General features: G+C 37.9%; 3 protein-coding genes across 7 annotated transcripts; 2 read left to right on the forward strand and 1 right to left on the reverse strand.

The window, feature by feature from the left end:
- Positions 1-7,679: 7,679 nt before the first annotated feature.
- Positions 7,680-13,618, forward strand: LOC121981627 (POC1 centriolar protein homolog B-like). Of its 5 annotated transcripts, XM_042534235.1 has the most exons (9): positions 7,680-8,212; positions 8,294-8,877; positions 9,451-10,628; positions 10,908-10,998; positions 11,318-11,478; positions 11,560-11,611; positions 11,719-11,798; positions 11,887-11,980; positions 12,629-13,618. In XM_042534235.1, exons 3-9 carry the CDS (start codon positions 9,555-9,557, stop codon positions 13,183-13,185), a joined length of 2,109 nt encoding a protein of 702 aa, XP_042390169.1. In that variant the 5' UTR covers positions 7,680-8,212; positions 8,294-8,877; positions 9,451-9,554; the 3' UTR covers positions 13,186-13,618. The 5 variants fall into 5 exon arrangements, with proteins under 5 accessions (XP_042390169.1, XP_042390168.1, XP_042390167.1 ...); XM_042534234.1 differs by having other exon boundaries at positions 7,680-8,877; positions 9,473-10,628; XM_042534233.1 differs by lacking the exon at positions 8,294-8,877 and having other exon boundaries at positions 7,680-8,003.
- Positions 12,963-15,145, reverse strand: LOC121981628 (protein MKS1-like). Its single transcript, XM_042534238.1, has 2 exons — positions 14,239-15,145; positions 12,963-13,179 (listed from the first exon to the last, which is right to left on the reverse strand). Exon 1 carries the CDS (start codon positions 15,047-15,049, stop codon positions 14,348-14,350), a length of 702 nt encoding a protein of 233 aa, XP_042390172.1. The 5' UTR covers positions 15,050-15,145; the 3' UTR covers positions 12,963-13,179; positions 14,239-14,347.
- A 3,253-nt stretch (positions 15,146-18,398) lies between these two features.
- LOC121981629 (rho GTPase-activating protein 5-like) lies at positions 18,399-20,423 on the forward strand. Its single transcript, XM_042534239.1, has 5 exons — positions 18,399-18,897; positions 19,101-19,221; positions 19,314-19,433; positions 19,530-19,760; positions 19,856-20,423. Exons 1-5 carry the CDS (start codon positions 18,461-18,463, stop codon positions 20,345-20,347), a joined length of 1,401 nt encoding a protein of 466 aa, XP_042390173.1. The 5' UTR covers positions 18,399-18,460; the 3' UTR covers positions 20,348-20,423.
- Positions 20,424-20,768: the final 345 nt, after the last annotated feature.

Here is a 20,768-nt window from a genome sequence, read left to right on the forward strand (position 1 = left end):
GAAGATCACACGCTCTTAATTAACTTCCTATAGTCATCCAAAAATGGAAGTCTGTTCTAGTGATCCGCAAACAAGCTCATCCGTTATGGAGGAAGGCACTCAGAGCCAACGCGCAAGCTTGTTTGCATCACTTACAAACCAGTAATGGAGACCATGGGATTTATTTAAAAATCCCTCTCCCACTTAGTTATTTATAAATGAGGAATTTTAACTATGCTAGCCTACTAAGCATGTAAACTAACACATACACACAGCACAATATAAAAGCAATAAATAGAAAATCTAATTTTCAACTATTATGACTTTTTTCTCTAGTTATCCTCCGTGTGTTGTCATCCCAAGCTGCTGCCATATTTGGCCACTGCCACCGGGTCTAGCTGTCGCATCCATCTTGCTCCTAGTTCCGCTGCGCCTCTGGTCCTTAGAAGGTTCCACGCTTTGCAAGATTCGATCCGCGACATAAATAGAATTTTACATTTTTGATCCTATATTCCATAAAAGGAATGTACATATATCTAGATCAAAAAATAAAATCCTAATAAAACTAAATACAGCTCCTGCTGTACTTTAATACAATCATGCACACACATATAAATGCCCTTGACATGTCCAAGGGTCCAATCACACACATAATAACTAAAAGCCATAATAGTTGGATCCTGCATCCACAAAGTTAGCACATCCTACTATTAACCTGCCTAAATTATGTATGACATGTGCATAATTAAAACTAATACCAAATACACAGAGGCAAAACCCTAACTCTGATACCAATTGATGGTTGCTACTCGGAAAACCTATAGGTTCCACTATACAAAAATTTTGTACAAAGGTCTGAACCTTTTCCTAGCTACCATGTGTTCTTTTAAATTAAATTTTGGATCGCCTGCGGAACTTAACACGTTTGATCCAAAACTTAATCTATTTGTTCTTTTAGGTTTTGACTTGGATCTCCTGCGGAACTTTACACGTTCGACCCAAGTCTCCTTAAGTTATTAATTCTATTAAATATTAATTTCCATAATGGGTTCCCAGTACTGACGTGGCGAGGCACATGGCCTTCTTGGATATGGGAGCAACCACCACCGACTAGACAAAACCTTTTATAGAAAGCTAATATTTAATTTCCTAAAATAACTTTAGGTTGACCAAAGAGAACAATCAAATCACAAGGAAAAGAAAAAATAAAAGAACACAATATCGAAAAACATATTCGAAATTCTAGAACGTAAGCCTCTTGTATTTGGTATTATTTCCATAAATAACTAGCATGATGCGGAAATAAAAAATTACTAGTTATACCTTGTAGAAAAACCTCTTGATCTTCTACCGTATTCCTCTTCTAACCTCGGACGTTGTGTGGGCAACGATCTACCGAGATGAGAAACCACCAACCACCTTCTTCTCCTCCAAGCAAGGTTCGGCCACAAAGGAAGAACTTCACCAAAGAAGAAAACCAAAATACTAACCAAGCTCCAAGAGATGCTAGCTTTCTCTCCTCCTTCTTCTTCTTCTAAGTAGTATCCGGCCACCACAAGAACTCCAAGAGGGATGAAGTATTCGGCCACCACAAGAGGAAGAGAGGGAGAGGATGATGATGGCCGACCACACCAAGGAATAAAAGAGGGAGAGAAAACAATAGAGGTTGTATCTCATGAAGGCACCCTCACCCCTTCTTTTATATTCCTTGGCCTAGGCAAATTAGGAAATTTAATTACAATAAAATTTTCTCAATTTCCTTGACATGATTTAATTTGAGAAAAATAAAATAAAATTTCCCAAATAAACCAATGGCCGGCCACATCAATGAAGGAAAAAATTAGACAAGTTTTAATCAACAATTAAAACTTCCTAATTTGTTTCCGGAAATTTTAAAAAATAAAATTTCTCTTTAAAATCTCTTCATGGTTGATAAAAGGAAATTTCTATAATTTTAATTTTATCAACATGTGAATAATTTTTAAAGAGAAAATAAAACATCTCTCCAATCTACAAATAAGGAAAGAGATCTAATCTCTTTCTTTAATCTTTTGTAGATCTTTTACAAGAGAGATATTTTAATTTTAATTCTCTTTAAATTATATCTTCCACATAATAATAAAAATTAAAATTAAATTTCTTTTTTAATTTAATTTGGCCGGCCCTACTAGCTTGGGTTCAAGCTAGGGCCGGCCACCCAATTTTATACCTAGGCCGGCCCTAGCTTGTTCCCAAGCTAGCTTGGCCGGCCCCTATTGGGTGGGTATAGGTGGGTATAGAACTCTATAAATAAGAGGCTACGATAGGGACCGAGAGGAGGAATTGGTTTTGGTCTCCCGATAAAATTAAGCATCCCGTGTTCGCCCCGAACACACAACTTAATTTTATCAATGATAATTCATTCCACTAGAGAACTATCATTGAACTACCGCACCAATCCCAAATTATATTTTTGGGCTCCTTCTTATTATGAGTGTGTTAGTCTCCCTATGTTTAAGATATCGAATGTCCATTAATTAAGTGAGTTACTGACAACTCATTTAATTAATATCTAAGTCCAAGAGTAGTACCACTCAACCTTATTATCATGTCGGACTAAGTCCACCTGCAGGGTTTAACATGACAATCTTTATGAGCTCCTCTTGAGGACATTCTCAACCTAGTATCTCTAGGACACAGTTTCCTTCTATAATCAACAACACACACTATAAGTGATACCATTTCCCAACTTATCGGGCTTATTGATTCATCGAACTAAATCTCACCCATTGATAAATTAAAGAAATAAATATCAAATATATGTGCTTGTTATTATATCAGGATTAAGAGCACACACTTCCATAATAACCGAGGTCTTTGTTTCTTTATAAAATCAGTATAAAAGAAACGACCTCAAATGGTCCTACTCAATACACTCTAAGTGTACTAGTGTAATTATACAGTCAAGATAAACTGATACCTAATTACACTACGACCTTCTAATGGTTTGTTCCTTTCCATTTTGGTCGTGAGCTACTGTTTATAATTTATAAGGTAATGATAACATTATCTTCTGCATATGACACCACATGCTATGTTATCTACAATATAAATTAATTGAACAACTACAAACAAATGTAGATAAATTGACCAAATGTGATTCTTTATTTAACATGAATGTTTACAAAGCTTAGGCTTTCAGTATACACTCCAACACTATCAACCAGTTTTGGACAAAATCGACTGATGGATCAAATGACCTCGGATTGACATTAAACTAGTTCTTATTCGTTCGTCTACCTCTCCTGATTATATCCATGCTCTCAAATACTAATTTGACCTAATATATTGAGAGTAATGATTTTTTGAACATGAATTAAATTTTTCAAACACATTCGTATTCAAAAAATCAGTGCTCTTAATATATTAAGTTAAATTAATATTTGAGGATATGGATATAATCAGGAGAGGTAGTTGAATACATAGGAATTAGTTTTATATCAATTCAAGGTTGTTTGATCCATCAACCGATTTTACCTAAATCAACTTTGATTAAAAAAATAAATCAGTCGACTGATTTACTTAAAATTTTAACATTTTAGCACATAGTAAAATTGATTCGACTAATAAAAAATATTAGTTGACTGATGGAGGTAAAATAGGAAATAAGAACATGATTTAATAATTTTGAAACTACCCTACACGATTTGGCAATTTCGATAATTTACTTACGTGGTTTGATAAAAGTTGACTTTTCATTGACTATTTGAGTAAATTAGAAAGTACTCATAATGAGCTACCCAATAGCCTAACATCTCATATTTATCATTCCATTGAAGAAAAATACTCTACCGTGTGTCATAGCTAGAAATTAAATCAGGATGTTTAGAAAATTATATGACCACTCCATCGTTGCATTGTGATTAGGGGTATTCTTTTCCTATGCTTTGGTCACTTGTACTAATGGTTAATAATTATTCATAATTTATCTTTTTCATATTGACGGAAATGCTGAGGGTGAAAATGAGTGAATCATATCTTTTATCATGTGATCAGGGTATTTAACCTCCCTATGTGGACACTAAGTACACATGGAAATTCCTCATTTACCTGGTCATAACGATAAAAGTGCCTTTTCCTCCTCTCCATTTTACTGATTGAATTCATCTCGTCTCTCTACAAACGTTGTTTGTGTCCACTCATCATTGTTTGGATTGTTTTGGGGGAAAAAAAATTATGCATCAATTATTTCAAACTAACAATATTCTACAGAAAATAGTACAAACACACAAAGAAATGGCAAGATTAGCCAAATCATTAAAGAAACTCTATAGAAAGCACCTTCACTAAACACTTTTAACACAATTATGTTATCTCACTTGTCGTTGTTGGTGGTAGAGCACACAAAAATACATAAGAATGGAGGTGGAACCCTTAAATTATTGGCACACAGAGAAAGGACCATATAATTCAAGGGGCCCTGAGAAAAACTTGGGATTAGTGGAGAGACTTGATAAGAGATTATTTCAAAAGAGAGTTTAAAATATTCTCTTCTTTGTGTGGCTTGTCCTCAAGTCTAAACACAGAGCAACTGTTTAAGCAAAAGCAATGTCTTGGTAACAAAGACAAAACTCTACAGAGAGTAATAAAATAAACAAAAAAAATCCACTGAGGCAACTTTTTGCAAAGAGAACAAGACAAAGAGACAACAGGTTTTTGGTCCTTTCAACCTTCCTTTTTCTAAAATATGATTTTATTTTTATTTGGATTTTGGCCTGTGATTAATTTAATTTGCAGGTTTTTGTCATGAAGGTCTTTAGGAGGCAGATTTGACAGGAGATGTTGAAATTTCAGAATGTAAAAGGACATTGTTTACTCTGTTTCGATTAATTCGATCCTACCATAAGATCATATCAAAACTCTCAATTATACCAATAAAATTTGTAAAAGGACATTGTTTTTTATAATTTTTATTTTTTTTATAATTTTTTAAAACTCTCAATTATACCAATAAAATTTTACTTATAGATTTAAAAATTAAGTTATCGTATAAATAAAACAAAATTCAGATAAAAAAAAATTAAATGCACACGAAGATTTTTTTTTAATGATGTCATATCAAAATTATATATAGTAATATTATCCTAAATATTTTACACCGTATACTTGTGCACATCTAAAAAAAATTGGTATGAATTTTTTTTATATTTAATATTATAATCTAATCTTTAAATTATAAAATAAAATCTTAGTCGCATAGCTGAGAGGTTAATAAAAATCATCAAAACAATAAAAATTAACAAAAAAAAAATTATTGTGGGTGACTATGTACAGTACTCTTACAGGCCCTGCTATAAAGGTAGAATCGAATTAACCCTATATTTCTATGTGTTTAAAGGATTAAAAGAAACAGAGGACCAGTCTATTGAGAATTTAAATTTTACCAAAGTATATTATAATTGGAGAGTTGAAAAACTTAAGACATTGGTCCTTTTTGAAAATTTATTTATACTTTTCAATTTATTCTAAAGGTCAATGAAAATTTTTTATAGAATTAAATTGATTGTATATCTAAATTATTAAAAAAAATCTTGGGATATGGTGCGATGGAAAAAGATAGAACAGGTTTCGTACAATGAAAATTCAAAACTTTCATAAGGCATATCATATGATAGGGATGACAATGAGTAAGATTTAGGTAAGATTTTATATACTCCGTATTCATTTCTATTTATTATATATATACTTATATTCATTTCATATCCATTGGATATTTAACTTTCATACTCATTCCTATACCTATTAGAGTTTTGGATATTCATATCCTACTCATCATTCTATTACTCTCTACCATTCTTATTTTTTTTAAAAAAAAAACTATTCCAATATACTTGTCAGTTCTTATTCGTCTCGCGCTCCTTCGATCGAGTGAATATTTCTCGTGGAAAATAAAATGAAATACGTGTTGATTACCGGATAAAAAGACAAACTAAATATTTTTTTTAAGACGAAAAACGATTAAAATTTTTTTTCTCAATAAAAACATGAGGTTATATATATATATATATATATATATATATATATATATATATATATATATATATATAGGATTTTATTACATCCGTTTTCATACCCATATCTGAAATACTTATATTCGAATATCTATTTACTATAATTAGATATAAAAATTATCTCTATATCCTCTTTCATTCAGGTCAAATGTCAAATTATTCATTAGATTCAGATAAAATTATCATCCTTATTATAAGCCTATAATATTATGATCTTTTTGAATTTACTTTGATGGTCTGAGAAAATTGTCTGAGGCAGATCGATTTAATCGTTAGGTGAATATTTAGATTAAAAAAATATCATTAAACTCTCTTCCACTCTAGTGAATAACTTTTCGTTGTGCCTGAAAAAGTTTAAAAAATAAATTGCAAAATGTTTTTGTAATTAATAAGAAATCGATGATAAATTATTTTGTACCATTCGTGTTAATGTTTAAAATTATTATTATTACTTTTAACATAGAAGGTGGAGCTTTCCTCAGTGTATTTTAGTCTTTGTCTTTACTTGCACGAAATATAAAGAAAAAGAAAGCCATTTAGGTTCATTTATTAAATTACAGATTTATTTATTTATTTATTTATTTATTTATTTATTTATTTTTTACCTCCGCATCCTGACATCTAGGGCTGTAAATGAATCAAGCATTCATGAACAAACTTGATGTTCGGCTTGATAAGAGCTTGTTTATGTTAGTTCAATATACATTGGATTAATTAAACAAATAAGTTTGAACAGCTCGTTAAGCTAAACAAACAAGCTTGAACACATATGTGTTCAGCTCGTTAACGTTCGTGAACAACGTTCGTGAACAATGTTCACGAACAATATTTATTAATAAAATTCTTTTCAATATGCTAAATAAATAATAAAATAAAATAAATAAATTTAAATTATCAATCTTAATAATCAATCAAACAATCAAACAAGCTTGAATTGAGAGCTTGATAACATCTAAAGGAACCAAGCTCAAACCAAGCTCAAGCTAAGCTCGAACCAAGCTCAAGCTAAGCTTGAATTGAGAGCTTGATAACATCTAAATGAACCAAGCTCAAGTCAAGATCGAACCAAGCTCAAGCCAAGCTCGAACCAAGCTCAAGCCAAGCTTGAATTGAGAGCTTGATAACATCTAAACGAACCAAGCTCAAGCCAAGCTTCAAACAAGCTCAAGCTCATAAAAAATAAACCAAACCAAGTTTGAACACTTATTTTAAAAGCTTGGTTCATTTTAAGCTCGGCTCGGTTATCTTATCAAACAAGCTTGAACATCCCAAAGCTCGGCTCGGCTCGACTTATTTACAGCTCTACTGACATGACATCCGCTTGATTTCGAAGGAAATATTTTTTTAAAAAAAACTATTTGACCCTTTTTTCATTATATTGCACTTTAAAGTAAAAAAAAATAAATTCGATTAATTTCTTTAAGATCTAACTTCTTTATTTTACACCTTTTGTCTCCAGAAATATGATGCCATAGAAAAATTTTATAGGATCCGTTAGCACGGAGCATGGCATCGTGCTAATAATTATAAGGACGAAATGATAAAAGTAAAATGTTAAGAGGTATGTTGACATTTTGGAAACTTTTCGTGGTCGAATGAAAATTTCCTCTGATAATCAAATTAATTAGATTAGATCAACCATGTGTATAATTAAAAATTAAATAGGGCTAAGCGCCATCGTGATCGATCTCATCGGCCTTCCCTTTCCTTCGCACAGGTTAACTTTGGATCGCCCACCGCCACCCACTTCCCGATTCCTCCTTCCTCGATGACGAACAGCCTCCGCCTGGAATTCCAATCCAGCTCCCGATGATGGACGACCGCAGATCTGTCGAGTTCGACGTCGAGAGGCGTGGATTCATCGAGTTATCGTGCTCGCCGGAGGTCGTTGTTTTTGTAGCCCAATCGCCATCGGCGGAAGTGAGGCGATGAGGAGGGTGCCGTCGCGATCAAAGGGGCACTTTTACTTCACGCGTAAGTACTTCGATCTGACCCCGTCCTAAAAAGTCGTGTTTTTTTCTCGATCGACGCGGAATCTTTGTTCATGTTCGTGTTCGATCGGAATTAAATGCGAAATGTTGGATCTTGATGCGTCGGTATGGGCGGCGATCTTCGGATGTGGCTTTGGAAGCGTTGAAGGATGCGCCTTTAAGGGCGGAGGCGAGCCTTTGGGAGCTGAAAAGGTGAAACCAACGCCCCTCGCCATTATCCTTGATCGAGGACGAGCAAAAGCAACGCTATAACTGCGAATTAACATCCCGCAGGAGAGTGAGGCAGTTGTTGGGTGGGTGGCGATTGCAACACTGCCTCCCACGAGCGATCGCTTTCAGTAGCTCTGTGCGGGCTAGCGACCAGGCTGTACGCTTCGTTTTCCACGGCTGCGATACAAAAAAGAGAACGGAACGCCAAGCCGCCACGGGCAAGGCTCGTGGCTTTTACTGACACACCTAAACGCAGAGGATTAAAGAAAACAGACTTTTGGGTCTCATGCTCCATTCACTTGCCCCTTCCCTCTTCTGTCACACGTCTGTTGCTTTGCGAGGGAGAGCGTTGGGAAGGCGTGCCCACCGCCGCGCGTGTCTAGGGATCGTGCGGGATCCAAGCTGCTATTTGGGCTTGGGGTGCGGCTACCGAGTAACTATTCCGTATAGGTTTCGGCTTGTTTTCCTTACATCAAAGTGGGCTCCGTAGAGTCGTTTTGTCCTCTGTAGCATAGATTTCGATTCATCTCGCCAAGCCTTGGAGTCGGAGTGAGGTTTGGCCTAGGAATCCTGGAGTTCTCCGTCGATGCCGGTGTGCGATGGGTGCCGTTTAGTCGGCGATTTGCGCGTTCCCTGTAGAATTCAAGGTATTTCCAGTAGGATTTTTTTTTTTTTTTTGCATTCTTTATTCCGCTTCGACTATTTTGTATGGAGTTCACGAAACCAGATGTAAAATTTTGGGAATTTGTGTGGTCGCCTTGCCTCTCGTTTTTATTTTATTATTATGCAATAGTGTGCTGAAAGTTGGCTATTGGTGCACTGCTTCTGAGGTAGACGTTAAATACAAAAATTTTCATCTAGATATTTGGCTGTATCGAGTTCCAGGGATAAATTTTTTACCATTGTCTACTAAACTTGTTTAGTTGCTACGGATGGTTTTTAGATCGAAGTTATCTTTCATAGATTGCGAGCTTCAACTACTGATTTGGTTTTGTAGTGATATGCAGGGTTTGCTAGAAATTGATTAGATAATTTGCGGTGGCATTCCATGCTTGTTTTTCTTTTCTTTGTTTATGGTTTTCTCTTTTTCTCCCTTTTCTTTGATATGCATAAATTTTCATATCTAGATGGTTCAATTCTATGCACTTTACATAATTTACGTATGTCTATTGTGCTTTTGAACTATAATTATTACCATCTTTTCTGAATTGTATCTTCAGTTAACTACTGCATCTACAACAGTGATGCTCAATTGCCTTGTGGAATTCAAGTTTCTTCACTGTAGCAGGAAGAACATCCTGAATAGTTACCAATTCTGATTGACATGATGAGCCTTGATGGAGGAGAAGATAAATTTTTCGATGCAAACAATGAGATCAGCAATTCCATAAATTCCTTGTCATCTGACAACTCTCTTGCTACAAATCAGCAACTGTTGTGGAACCTTGATTATGAACTATGGACAAGTGAGCCTATGAGCGTTCAGGATAGGCGAAAAAGATTCTTTAGAGGAATTGGGTTTGATGAGCTTGTGCCAGCTTCTGTAGTCTGTTCCAACTCTACTGAACTACCAACTGTCGTATCCTCAGAAGAGCATCTGGATTCGGACAGAATTACAAATACAAATGGCTCAGTCTTGGACCCTTTGTCATCTGCTGATGTGGGTATATCTGAAGATTCGTTCAACTACATTAGGGATCTGGACACTGGTAGAAAATTTATGATCCATGATGTTGCTAAAGATAGTGTACCCAGTACCTTGAAAGAACTTGGCTCAGAGAAGCTGATGACACTGCATGATTTTGAAAATGCTATTGGCATGTCACCCTCTGTTCAAAGATACTTACGAAGAGAACTTGTTCCTTGCGGGGAAACAACTGCATGCACAAATGATGCAAAGAAAAGCAAATATTTAAAGTGGTGGAGATGTTTAATAAAAAGCAAGCCATCATCTGGATCAAATAAGTATTATGATTCAGTTAAAAAGCCAAAAATATCAAAATCGGTGCGAACAAAAGTTTTTCGGTACAAGAAAAAATGCATGGAATTCACGGCACTCTACTTGGGTCAAGAAATTCAAGCACACAAGGGCATGATAACTGCCATGGAATTTTCACCAAATGGAAGGTATCTTGCAAGTGGCGGTGAAGATTGTGCTGTACATGTTTGGCAGATTGTTCAAGTAGAAAACTCTTACAGATTTAACAGCACAGATGGATCACTATTCTCACCCAAATTAGTGGATAAAATTAAAGTTATTAACATGTTTGTAGGAAAATGTCATAATTCAGCTCCTGTTTTCATTCCAAAGAAGATATTTAAGATTGAGGAAACCCCGTTACATGAATTGAAAGGGCACACTGGTGATATCTTAGATCTCTCTTGGTCACAAGCTGATGTAAGTTCTGATTTCTGACCAACTCATCTTCTTATCACAAAGTGATTGTGCTTCTTGCCTTTTTTAAAATGTTGATCTACATTCATGATTCAACTATAGTCCTTTCTCATTGTGGTAGATCTTATATTTCATTCTCCCAGATGATCTGGGAATTCTTTTGGACAACATTATATACTATAACCTTCTATCAAGCTAAGCAATTTATTAAAGAAGTTTATTCCACTGTTGTTTTGATGCTACTTTCAATGGTTTTAGCTGACTTCAACCCTTTTGTTGCAGTGTCTACTCACATCCTCTAAAGACAAAACTGTTCGCATGTGGAAAGTAGGCCGCGCTGAATGCCTTAAAATTTTCCAACATAATGATTATGGTAATAAAGAGTTGTAACATTGTTTTGTTATTGTTAGTTTGGAGTATTTGTTTATATTTTATAGAAAATTTTGTTGACTTTGTCCATTGTGATCATACGAATCAACCATTTGTTAATGTAAATTTGTAAGTGCAATTTGCATTTGTGTTCAACATGGGCTTGCTCTTGAAGTCATTATTTTAAGAATTTCACGTATATAGGTTGAGTACATGTCCTAGATTTTCATGCAACTTTTTTTAGATTTCTTGTTTCATTTTTTGAGAATTTTGTTCAATGATGGAAAGTCTTATTTTTTTTCCCCTTTATTTTCTATGGTAAGCAGTGACATGCATTCAGTTCAACCCTATTCAAGAACAATTATTTGTTAGTGGCTCAATCGATGGTAAAGTTCGTATATGGGAAATTCAAAAGAATCGTGTGATTGATTGGGTTGATGTAAGGGACATGGTAACTGCTATATGTTATCAGCCAGATGGAAAGGTTTCCTTCTTTTTACAACTATGCAATTCTCTGTTTTTCATCCTTCAACGATGCCTATACTTATTTTTTACTATGGAACAGGGTTTTGTAGTTGGTTCGATCAAAGGGAACTGCAAACTATATGATTGCTTGGGTACTCAGCATAACTTCTTATCTCTCTTGTATGGGATATGGTTCTGCTGTATAATGTTTTTCGCGTTCTTCTCTTTTATAATCCTTTCTCCCAATTCTTATATGTAGCTAAACCAAGCCAACTTGCATTGCAATTTTGCCTTTTCGGTAAAAAGAAATCTTCTGGCAAGCGGATCACTGGATTCCAGGTTAGGCATTTGAGATTTTTATAGTTGTTAAGCATGTTTAAGGTTTTATTGGTAAAATTTTGGCCCAACCATAGGTCTTTTCTTGCAGTTCTTTCCAGGAGATTCTAAAAGAATTATGATAACATCTGCAGACTCTTTAATCCGGATCTGTGATGGGCCTGATGTCGTTCAAAAATTCAAAGGTGGAGATCAATTTCATCTTCAAACTTCATAGTCTTAAAGACGAATATTTCTTATTTATTTGGAAATGCTATGGATCAAACTCAAATACTAACCTAACGCAGTTAAATTTAGACGTAATTCGATAATGGTTTTGGCATTTCAACCTGAGTCTTTTGTTGACATGTCTAAAAATACAACACATTGGGATATCTGTTTTTCTTTTTAGATAGCTTTTGTATGAAATTCTCTTTTGCATTATTTCTAAACTGTGTTTCTTAACTAAATGATGCTTCATAGGTTTAGGATGAATGCAGTTAGCAAAAGGAAAGTTGAAACAAAGTTATACACGCAAACAATTGGCCTAATCATTTAGAAATTTAAGTAGCATGTCGATTTACAACGTACATGTATGCTAATCTACTGAAGAAAAATTTTGTAAGAGCATGTGAAACATCTGTATTCTCGGTAAGTAGGCATGTAGTCCAGGGCCAATATTCTTGACTATGCCACTTGCATTGTCTATTTCTCTGTGGGAAGAGGAAGCATCAATATATCTCTCAGCAGAACGATGTGGAATTCATTTTGCAATCCAAGTTGAATGTGTTACTGAGATAATAATTTGTCCATTGCTTGATTGATGCCTTCATCGACGAAGTTTTTCAATGTAGGTCCCCGGAAGTCCAAATGTCATTTATCTGCATCATTCTCTTCCGATGGAAGGCACATTGTATCTGTAGGCGAGGACTCAAATGTCTACATCTGGAGTTGCGATAAATTTGACAAACAACTATACAGAGGTGCCAAGTTGGCCCGTGCTTCAGAGTTCTTCTATTCTGAAGGTACATCCATCGCAGTGCTGTGGCCCGGCATGATCAACGGAGAAACAATCACAAGTGACAATATTCAGGTTCCCACTCAACCCCGCAGAGCAACATCAGAATCAATCCCTTGGCTAAAGAATCCAGACTGCATCTCTCTTGGAGCATGGCTTTTTCCTGACGGTTCCTCAAGATCATCAGCTACATGGCCGGAGGAGAAGCTTTCCTGCCAGACGAAGCTGCCATTGCAATCTGGAGACACTCGCGAACACTGTCTACGACTTCGTGGAGATTGTTGGAGCCTCACACCTAAGCAAGCAGGCGCATGGAGTACAGTCATTGTAACAGCAGGAAATGACGGGGCGATTAGATCCTTCCACAATTTTGGTCTACCTGTTAGGCTGTGAATCAAGAAGAGTTTCACACAACTGTGGATAGTCCAAAAAAAGCAATCAAGGCAAGAACAACCTGAGATGCTTACAGTAAGGACTTATATTGTCGGTCGTGATGAGTCCGGGAAGTGCAGGCAGTATAAAGCGAATGGAGGATCATAATAGATCAGTGCTCATCAATGTTGTGTTTGGTTGAGAGAGTGAAATGATGATCATAATAGATCAGTGTTCATTGTCTTATTTCCCCATGTCTAGGGAAAAAGAGGGATTTTTTGTTTGCCAATGTATATAGCAGAAGGCAATCACTTGCATATGTGAAGTATAACACAAGATCCTTTCCCACAAAAAGGAAAGACAGTTGACATTGCTTGTGTCTGACAATGGTTTGAATATTTATAGTTTTTTGTGATTTCTTGAAAGAAACAGGGAAAGGAATTTTTAAAGTTTACAAATATTTAAAAACTGATTAGTTATATAACCCAAATTCGTTATATAATCTGTTATTGTCGTGTTAGTTTGATCTTTTTAAAACCATATTTTAATAAAATAGAAAAATTAATTTTTGTAGACAACATAATAAAAGAATAAAGTAAGAATTTATTTATAAATTTAACTTACAAAATTAAATAGATGTTGTAGTTACCAAAAAAAAAAAATATTTTGGATAATATGTTTTTTAGGACGATATTAAATAATCACCCAGGATGAAATCTTTTACATTTATTTTTACCAGATTCTGGTCATTGAGATTTTTTTTTTTTTGGTAAAATGAGATTAGTTGCAGGTTGATTGACATCTATTTGTAAACGTGTCGATTAAATGTCAACTACACAGATAACGTTTACCTAACACTTAAGTTTTCAACGCTAAAACCCTTCAAGTTTGCCGGCTGCTACTAATTTATTATTACGAAGATGAGCTCACAATCAATTTTATATCCCTCGTGCCGTAATAAACTTAATTACTCACCTAATCCTCAACATTATCAGAATACCCCCAGCAAATTTGTTTTTTTTTCGTGAGGATTTTGATAATTTAAGAATGAGAAAGAATGAACAAATTTCGAACCTTTGTGAACTGGAAACTGAAAAGTCAGCGGGTGATCGATCGGAGTAGCAACAGGGATCGTGATCCTGATCTTGTTTTTAGAACGAACGAATTGAAGCTTGATCTTCGGTCAGATATCTGGAAATTGGCTCATGAGATCCCAAAAGGCTCCGGGGGAAGGCACGGTAGGAGTGGAGAGCAAATTGGCGACGGGGCTATTGTTGATGAAGTTGCTATTGAAGCTGTTGTTGGCGAAAATTGGGCTCAAGTCGTGGAAGAAGCTAATCACGCCGGGGTCGAACGCCGGCGGCGTGAAAAGAGTGGGGGAGATCGGCGGGAGCGAGGCCGGCACCGGCGACAAGATCCCAGGGAAGGAGGCGGTCGGGTCGAGGGTCGACCCGCCCTCGATCTCCCACCGACTCGAAACCCCCGGCTGCGCCCTGGCCTCCCTCACGCGCGGCGACGACGCGGATGCCGATCTCTCGAAGGAGGCGATGCGGGCGGCAGGGGAGATCGCCCCGGACCGGGGCAGAGGAATCGGCGCGGCCGGGAGGGGCGGATCGGCCGAGGAGGAGCCGGAGCCGGTGAGCCTCTGGACCAGGGTCATGAATTCGCTGGGCTCGATGTGGATGGGTTTGGGGGAAACGGTGTAGATGATGACCGGGTCGCGGGGCCGCGGCGGCGGAGGGTCACCTGCAGGCGGGTGGCGGTGGCGGGGCGGAACGATTGGCGGTTTCCGGATCTTGTAGGAGTCTTTCCCGACCTTGAGAGGAGATGGGCGGGGACCCTGGAGCTCTCGCCGCGGCGACGGTCGGAGATCCGACGGATCCATAAGTTTGTGGGGGGATGGTCAAGGAAACGAGTAGGCGGAGAAGGAAAAAGGTTCGTTTGAGGGACGCGGACGTTAGTTGGTTCGTGTTTCATGTATCGCCCAAAAGAGGAAGAGACAAAATTGTTTATTTCTGAGAAAGAAAAGTAAAATTGGTTACTTGTGACACTGTGCAAACTCAGGGCGAGTATAATTCTTACACGTGTTCCGCGATTTTGAATGGGCCCCGGAGTCGGCCGGCCACGGCGGTGGGGTCGACGGAATAGCGGGAGGATATGAAAATTTTGACAAAACTGACTAAGTCAATGCTTCAAGCGGATAGATATGAAAATTAAAATAAATACGTTAAATAATTATGTACATAAGTAGACGGAGGATTCAAGTCAAAATTCTAAGGTCAATAGCTGTCATCCGCCGCCATCTCAAATCTCAAGGCAAGCACGCAAGCTATGGTTAAACGTAAAATGTTTTTACAATTAAATAATTAATCATGGATGAATTTCTAAATGGGAATTAATTTCCTTGAAGATAATTCTGGAACACTGACTTTCGCACTTTCAAATTTATTCAGGAAATATATTTAGGAAATTAATAAATATCCCGAGTCCGAATGATTTCCAGCCGGTGCCGATCTCTTACTAGGCCTTGGCCTTTGGGCCTTGGGCCTTGGGTGGTGCTCGATCCCTGCTTTCCTGTTGTCGGAGATTGTGGCGGCTGGGAACCGATCGGGACCGCAGATCTTCCAGCCGCCGACGCAGCCATTGGCGTTTGCCTCGTCAAGGCCGCCATTTTCAGCGCCGGGTGAGTTTCCGGTGGAAGTTTGTCAGTGTCTTCTTCGTTCTTAAAATGAACTGAAACGATGCCTCGATTTTGTGTTCCACTTGCGTTGTTAATTATTTCATTGCTGGTTTGGAGGTTCTAGATTCTCACCTGGGAAGATTTATTCACCCTAAAAATTAGTTTGGTCAAAAGTAGATGTATCATCGAGGTGAAGTCCTAGCTCATGGACAATCTCCTCCACACCACGTCTCCTATTACAGCTCAGTCTGCCCCCACGGGCTGGATCAGCTGGAGAGGTGCCTGATTCTTGCAGCCAAGGTTCTGGGGTCAAAGGTCGCCAGTTGCACACGGGATTAAAATCCTGGTCTGCTGTGCCAAAAATTCCTACGACCCCCAGTCACCTCTCTTGTCCAGCATTAACCGTGATTTACTCCCTCTGGAATTCTGGGGGCCGCTAGGGTGGCAATTCCACCTTTTTGCAGCTATTACAGCTCAGTCTGATAGTGGCTCACGAAATTGGAGAGAGGTGCCGACCACTCTTTCTTGGCAGTTGAATTGATAAATTAATGATCGAGTAAGCGTGTAGTTATTCTATACCTGACTGAATAACAATTGTATGTCTCTGTCTGTACACTCTGTGAACTGAAATAGGTGGACCGCTCCTGTTTTCTTTCGAGGAAAACAAGCTGACACGTCGTTTGACAATCGAACAGTTTGCAAGTTTTAATATGAAATTTCAGTTTTGATTCATCTTACATGTAAATTGAAGTTAGAAAATAATTAGCTGCAAAAATTTATCAGCAAAAAATAATCACAAAACCGTCCACTTTAAGTTTTTTTACTAAAAGAAGATACAGCTATCCTACAGTAGTCCGACTATGGTGATATAGTAAAATATTTATATTATCACTCAGGTATTCATGGTTCGATCTCTAGCTCCTTCAAATGGAAGATGCAATCAAAGAATATTGGGTTGACAACCGCGTGCGTTTCCAAATTTACTCTAGTAATTGGTGATAAACTTCCGTGAGACTAGGCCGATCATCCGAAGAATAGTCAATGAAACTAATTAAAATTATCATTTTTTGTTACTATTATTGTCTACTAGTAGCCAAATAAAAAGCTATGAGCTGTTAAAGCTTTCCTAATAGTTAGGTTGTAATAACTACTATTACATAATTATAATAGTTACAATTACACTTGCTACAATTATGTGACAATTCAATTGTAAAAATTATGAAATCATAATTACTATAATTGTGAACTCATAATTACTATAATGCACCCCAGTTCAGGATTTAGATGGAAAATATAAATGAGATATAATTACGAGAATAGAATAGTATAGTGGATGATAGTTGAGTAATTGTCTATGTGGAACACATAAAAAAAATAAAAAAGTGAGACATCTTAGTGATTCCAAGAATAATGCGTGCCTTTTTTTTTTTTATCCTTGTCCAAAATTTATCGCAGTATCTCTAAAACTACAATTTTAGAAACTTTTTCTAACTGATTACAATTGTTGAGCAAAAAACAGTGAATCTTGAGTACAAACAAGAATCTTCCAACTGTTTTGATTAGGATATATATACATAGCAGACCAATTATAGCATCAGAGAATTTTTTTCTTCTATATTGCTGTGTGGACCATCAGCTAGTTCTTCTCTTTTTTCGTTTTTCTTTTGTTTAGTTTCGGGATGATTATTAATGGCATACATGGAAAGAACAAAACATCCAGGCCTACCATCCTCCTCTTCCTTTATGGCAGTGAACTTGCTAATCAAGAGACAATAATATTGTTGCATCAATAATTGCCTTGCTAACCATATCCATTCATATCATGTAATCACTCATGTTCAGTTGATAGATTAGATTTACTTACTTTTAGACCAACATGTACAGCTTTCTGTGTAAGAAGAAATAGGAGATACTCATTTGTTAAATTTAGAGAGGCTCATTTGATCGAGTATGCATGCTAAAATTAATTGGAGGGGCAGTGAAATTTTTTCTTCATTGTTCATCCAGTGTTAACTGTCGACCTCCCAATTCAATCTCCCTGCGCACCAATAAATCCATCAAAACCAAAGCCAAAACTATTCTCTGCATTAGGTGAAAATAGACAAACCTTTCTTCACCACCACGAAATGAAAAGAATAATCAAGATTTACTCATTTATTAATCTATAAAATGTCATAAATAGCTTGCAGATAAAGAGTATTCTATGCCGTTCGTGAAGTCAAACGTCGATGCTGCTTTTCTTTTTCAATTAATTATAGCAATTAATCAGCATGCCAGTTTTCAGGGATCCATTACTTTACTGTCTCCTTTATTTTTAACCAATTTTCTTCCTGTAGCTAAAGCGGTAAAGCCAGACAACAACGGCTACAAGACGATATATAGGCCAAAAGCTTTGATTCTGACGTCCCACAGCTTCCAATCCTGTCTTTTTCTCGAGGATGGAGGAGCAGACGAAGTTTCTGCGTCCTAAAAATTCGATCTTTACCGACCAACGTCGTAAAAATCTTATCTTGATCCAGCGGCCGTCAACGGTTCTCCGTTTCTTGTTATCCTAATTCCTAATCCTGGAATCCTTATTTGGCTCTGTGTAACCTCCGCTTCATTTTCGCCCAAGCTATGGCGGAAGTGCTCCGGTTCCCCTCCCTCTTCTCTTCGTCCCAGAGGCGAGAGCTTTATTGCGACCCGGTCGATGGCTCCAGCAGCGGAGAGGAAGAGGAGGAAGGGCTTGGGCGTGGCGGTGGCGGTGGCGGCGTAGTGGAGGGGAAGGACGAGAGGAGGAGGAGGAGGAGGAGGAGGAGGAGGGGGAGGAGTGGAGGAGGCGAACAGGAGGAGGAGGAGCAAGGGCAGCTGCCCGTGTTGGCGTTACTGCTGACGGTGCTTCGGAAGTCACTGATCGGGTGCAAGGCAGTGGCCGTCTGCGACGAGGCGATGGAGATAGGCTGGCCTACGGACGTGCGCCATGTCGCCCACGTCACATTTGACCGGTTTCATGGCTTCCTTGGCTTGCCCGTCGAGTTCGAGCCGGAGGTTCCCCGCAGAGCCCCCAGCGCAAGGTCTGAAACATCCTCATCCTTCCTATTCATGTTGAATTAAATCTGAGTTTTTCGGTTTCTTGCTGGTGTGTCCAACAATTTTCTCTCTGCGCTTGTCTTCTCTTCTCCTCCTTTCTTTTTCCTTGTTAGATCAGAATCATTAAATTCTCTTTCAGCAGAGGTGCTGGATAAAAAAAAACTTGTTGTTTTGTGAACAATTTCAGTGCCACCATCTTCGGTGTCTCTGCCAAATCTATGCAGTGTTCGTATGATTCCAGAGGCAACAGCATTCCAACAATCCTCTTGCTAATGCAGGAGCGTCTTTACGAGCAAGGCGGCCTTCGGGTATATTTGCTGATTTCAAATAACAAGTAAATGTGTTACATCAATACATTTTGATTCGCAGAATTCAGTTTCATCGATCGATACTGTAACAGGCAGAAGGAATTTTCCGAATCAATGGAGAAAATGGCCAAGAAGAGCATGTGAGACACCAGCTAAACAACGGAATAGTGCCGGAGGGCGTTGACGTGCACTGTCTAGCAGGTTTAGTGAAGGTAAAGAAGTGTTTAACTACAACCTCAAATTAAAGAGAAGAAGAATTCCTCGGCTTTCATTTTTGGTAAAAAAAAATTCCCTGGACTGTTCTGCAGGCTTGGTTCAGGGAACTCCCGACAGGATTGTTGGATTCTCTTTCGCCTGAGCAGGTAATGCAATGTCAAACCGAGGAAGACTGTGCTCGCCTAGCTACATTGCTGCCCCCGAGCGAGGCCGCATTGCTCGATTGGTCTATCAATTTGATGGCTGATGTTGTCCAACAAGAACACGTAAACAAGATGAACGCACGAAACATCGCAACCGTGTTTGCCCCAAACATGACCCAGGTGAATTCTAAGCTAGCGCTTTGGCATGCATCGATCCTGTAAACTCGATAAATTAACTTGGACGATCTGCATTTCGTTTCTCCTCCCGAATTCAGATGGCGGATCCTTTGACTGCACTGATGCATGCAGTGCAGGTGATGAACTTGCTGAGGATGTTGATCTTGAAGACGCTGAAAGAGAGACAAGATTCTTTGTTAGAGGAAGTGTCTATCTCCAATTACGCTGATCCATCCGATGAGAACGGCCACCGCAGCCCCGAGCTTGATAATACTTCTCAAGTTGCAGATCAGGAGAAGTTCACAGGAAATGAGGCATTTCATTTCCCTCAAAACTCTCATGAGAATCCTGCACCTGAGAAAGAAGGCATCCCTGTTCGATCATCGAACGGCCATGAATTAGCGACGAATGGCCCTAACTTCGCGAATCGTATGAGAAAGAAGGGGCGCAGCTTGAGCGGGCAACGTCACAGGAAAGGAAGAACAAAAGAACACTCGACGACGAGAGCTTCCATGCGAGATGAGAAGTCACAGGGGACGAGTAATTTGAGTCTAATAAATTCGAAGGTTGAACGTGTAGAGGCTATTTGATGGTCGTTAATGAATATCAATTGTGATCGATGTGTTGTTAAACTAACTCTAATGAATTCTCTTTTCTTTGTTCTTCTGTAAAGTGTGTTCTTGTGTTAATTCGCTCAATAACTTGCTGTTCTCAGCTTCTCGTGTATATCTAAATGATCAAGATGCTATTTTTATGTCCTGCATATTCAATGATTTGATAAAAGTTGTCCCGGGATTATGACCCTGAATTAGTCAGGGTCGATCTCAAGTCCATAAAAAAAGAAAGTTGTGTTATATTATCGGCTAACGTTAAAATTATGATAAATATTCAATAAATGAATTCATTGAATTATTGTATTAATACTAGATTATTCTCTGGAAAGAACACGTTGCAGATCCGATTGTAACATCTCAACAAGGACTGATCTTCAGAACTCGGGTGTAGTGCTAA

Source organism: Zingiber officinale, chromosome 5A (assembly GCF_018446385.1).
Source record: "Zingiber officinale cultivar Zhangliang chromosome 5A, Zo_v1.1, whole genome shotgun sequence".
Taxonomy (NCBI): domain Eukaryota; kingdom Viridiplantae; phylum Streptophyta; class Magnoliopsida; order Zingiberales; family Zingiberaceae; genus Zingiber; species Zingiber officinale.

Bases quoted from the DNA above. Each gene is read 5' to 3' on its own strand.
- LOC121981627 (XM_042534234.1), top strand. From the start codon at position 9,555: ATGATGAGCCTTGATGGAGGAGAAGATAAATTTTTCGATGCAAACAAT. The intron at 10,999-11,317 runs GTAATAAAGAGT...TTCTATGGTAAG, and splicing joins TTTCCAACATAATGATTATG to CAGTGACATGCATTCAGTTC. The intron at 11,981-12,628 runs GTGGAGATCAAT...TTTTCAATGTAG, and splicing joins TGTCGTTCAAAAATTCAAAG to GTCCCCGGAAGTCCAAATGT.
- LOC121981628 (XM_042534238.1), bottom strand. From the start codon at position 15,049: ATGGATCCGTCGGATCTCCGACCGTCGCCGCGGCGAGAGCTCCAGGGT.
- LOC121981629 (XM_042534239.1), top strand. From the start codon at position 18,461: ATGGCGGAAGTGCTCCGGTTCCCCTCCCTCTTCTCTTCGTCCCAGAGG. The intron at 19,222-19,313 runs GTATATTTGCTG...ATACTGTAACAG, and splicing joins ACGAGCAAGGCGGCCTTCGG to GCAGAAGGAATTTTCCGAAT. The intron at 19,434-19,529 runs GTAAAGAAGTGT...ACTGTTCTGCAG, and splicing joins GTCTAGCAGGTTTAGTGAAG to GCTTGGTTCAGGGAACTCCC.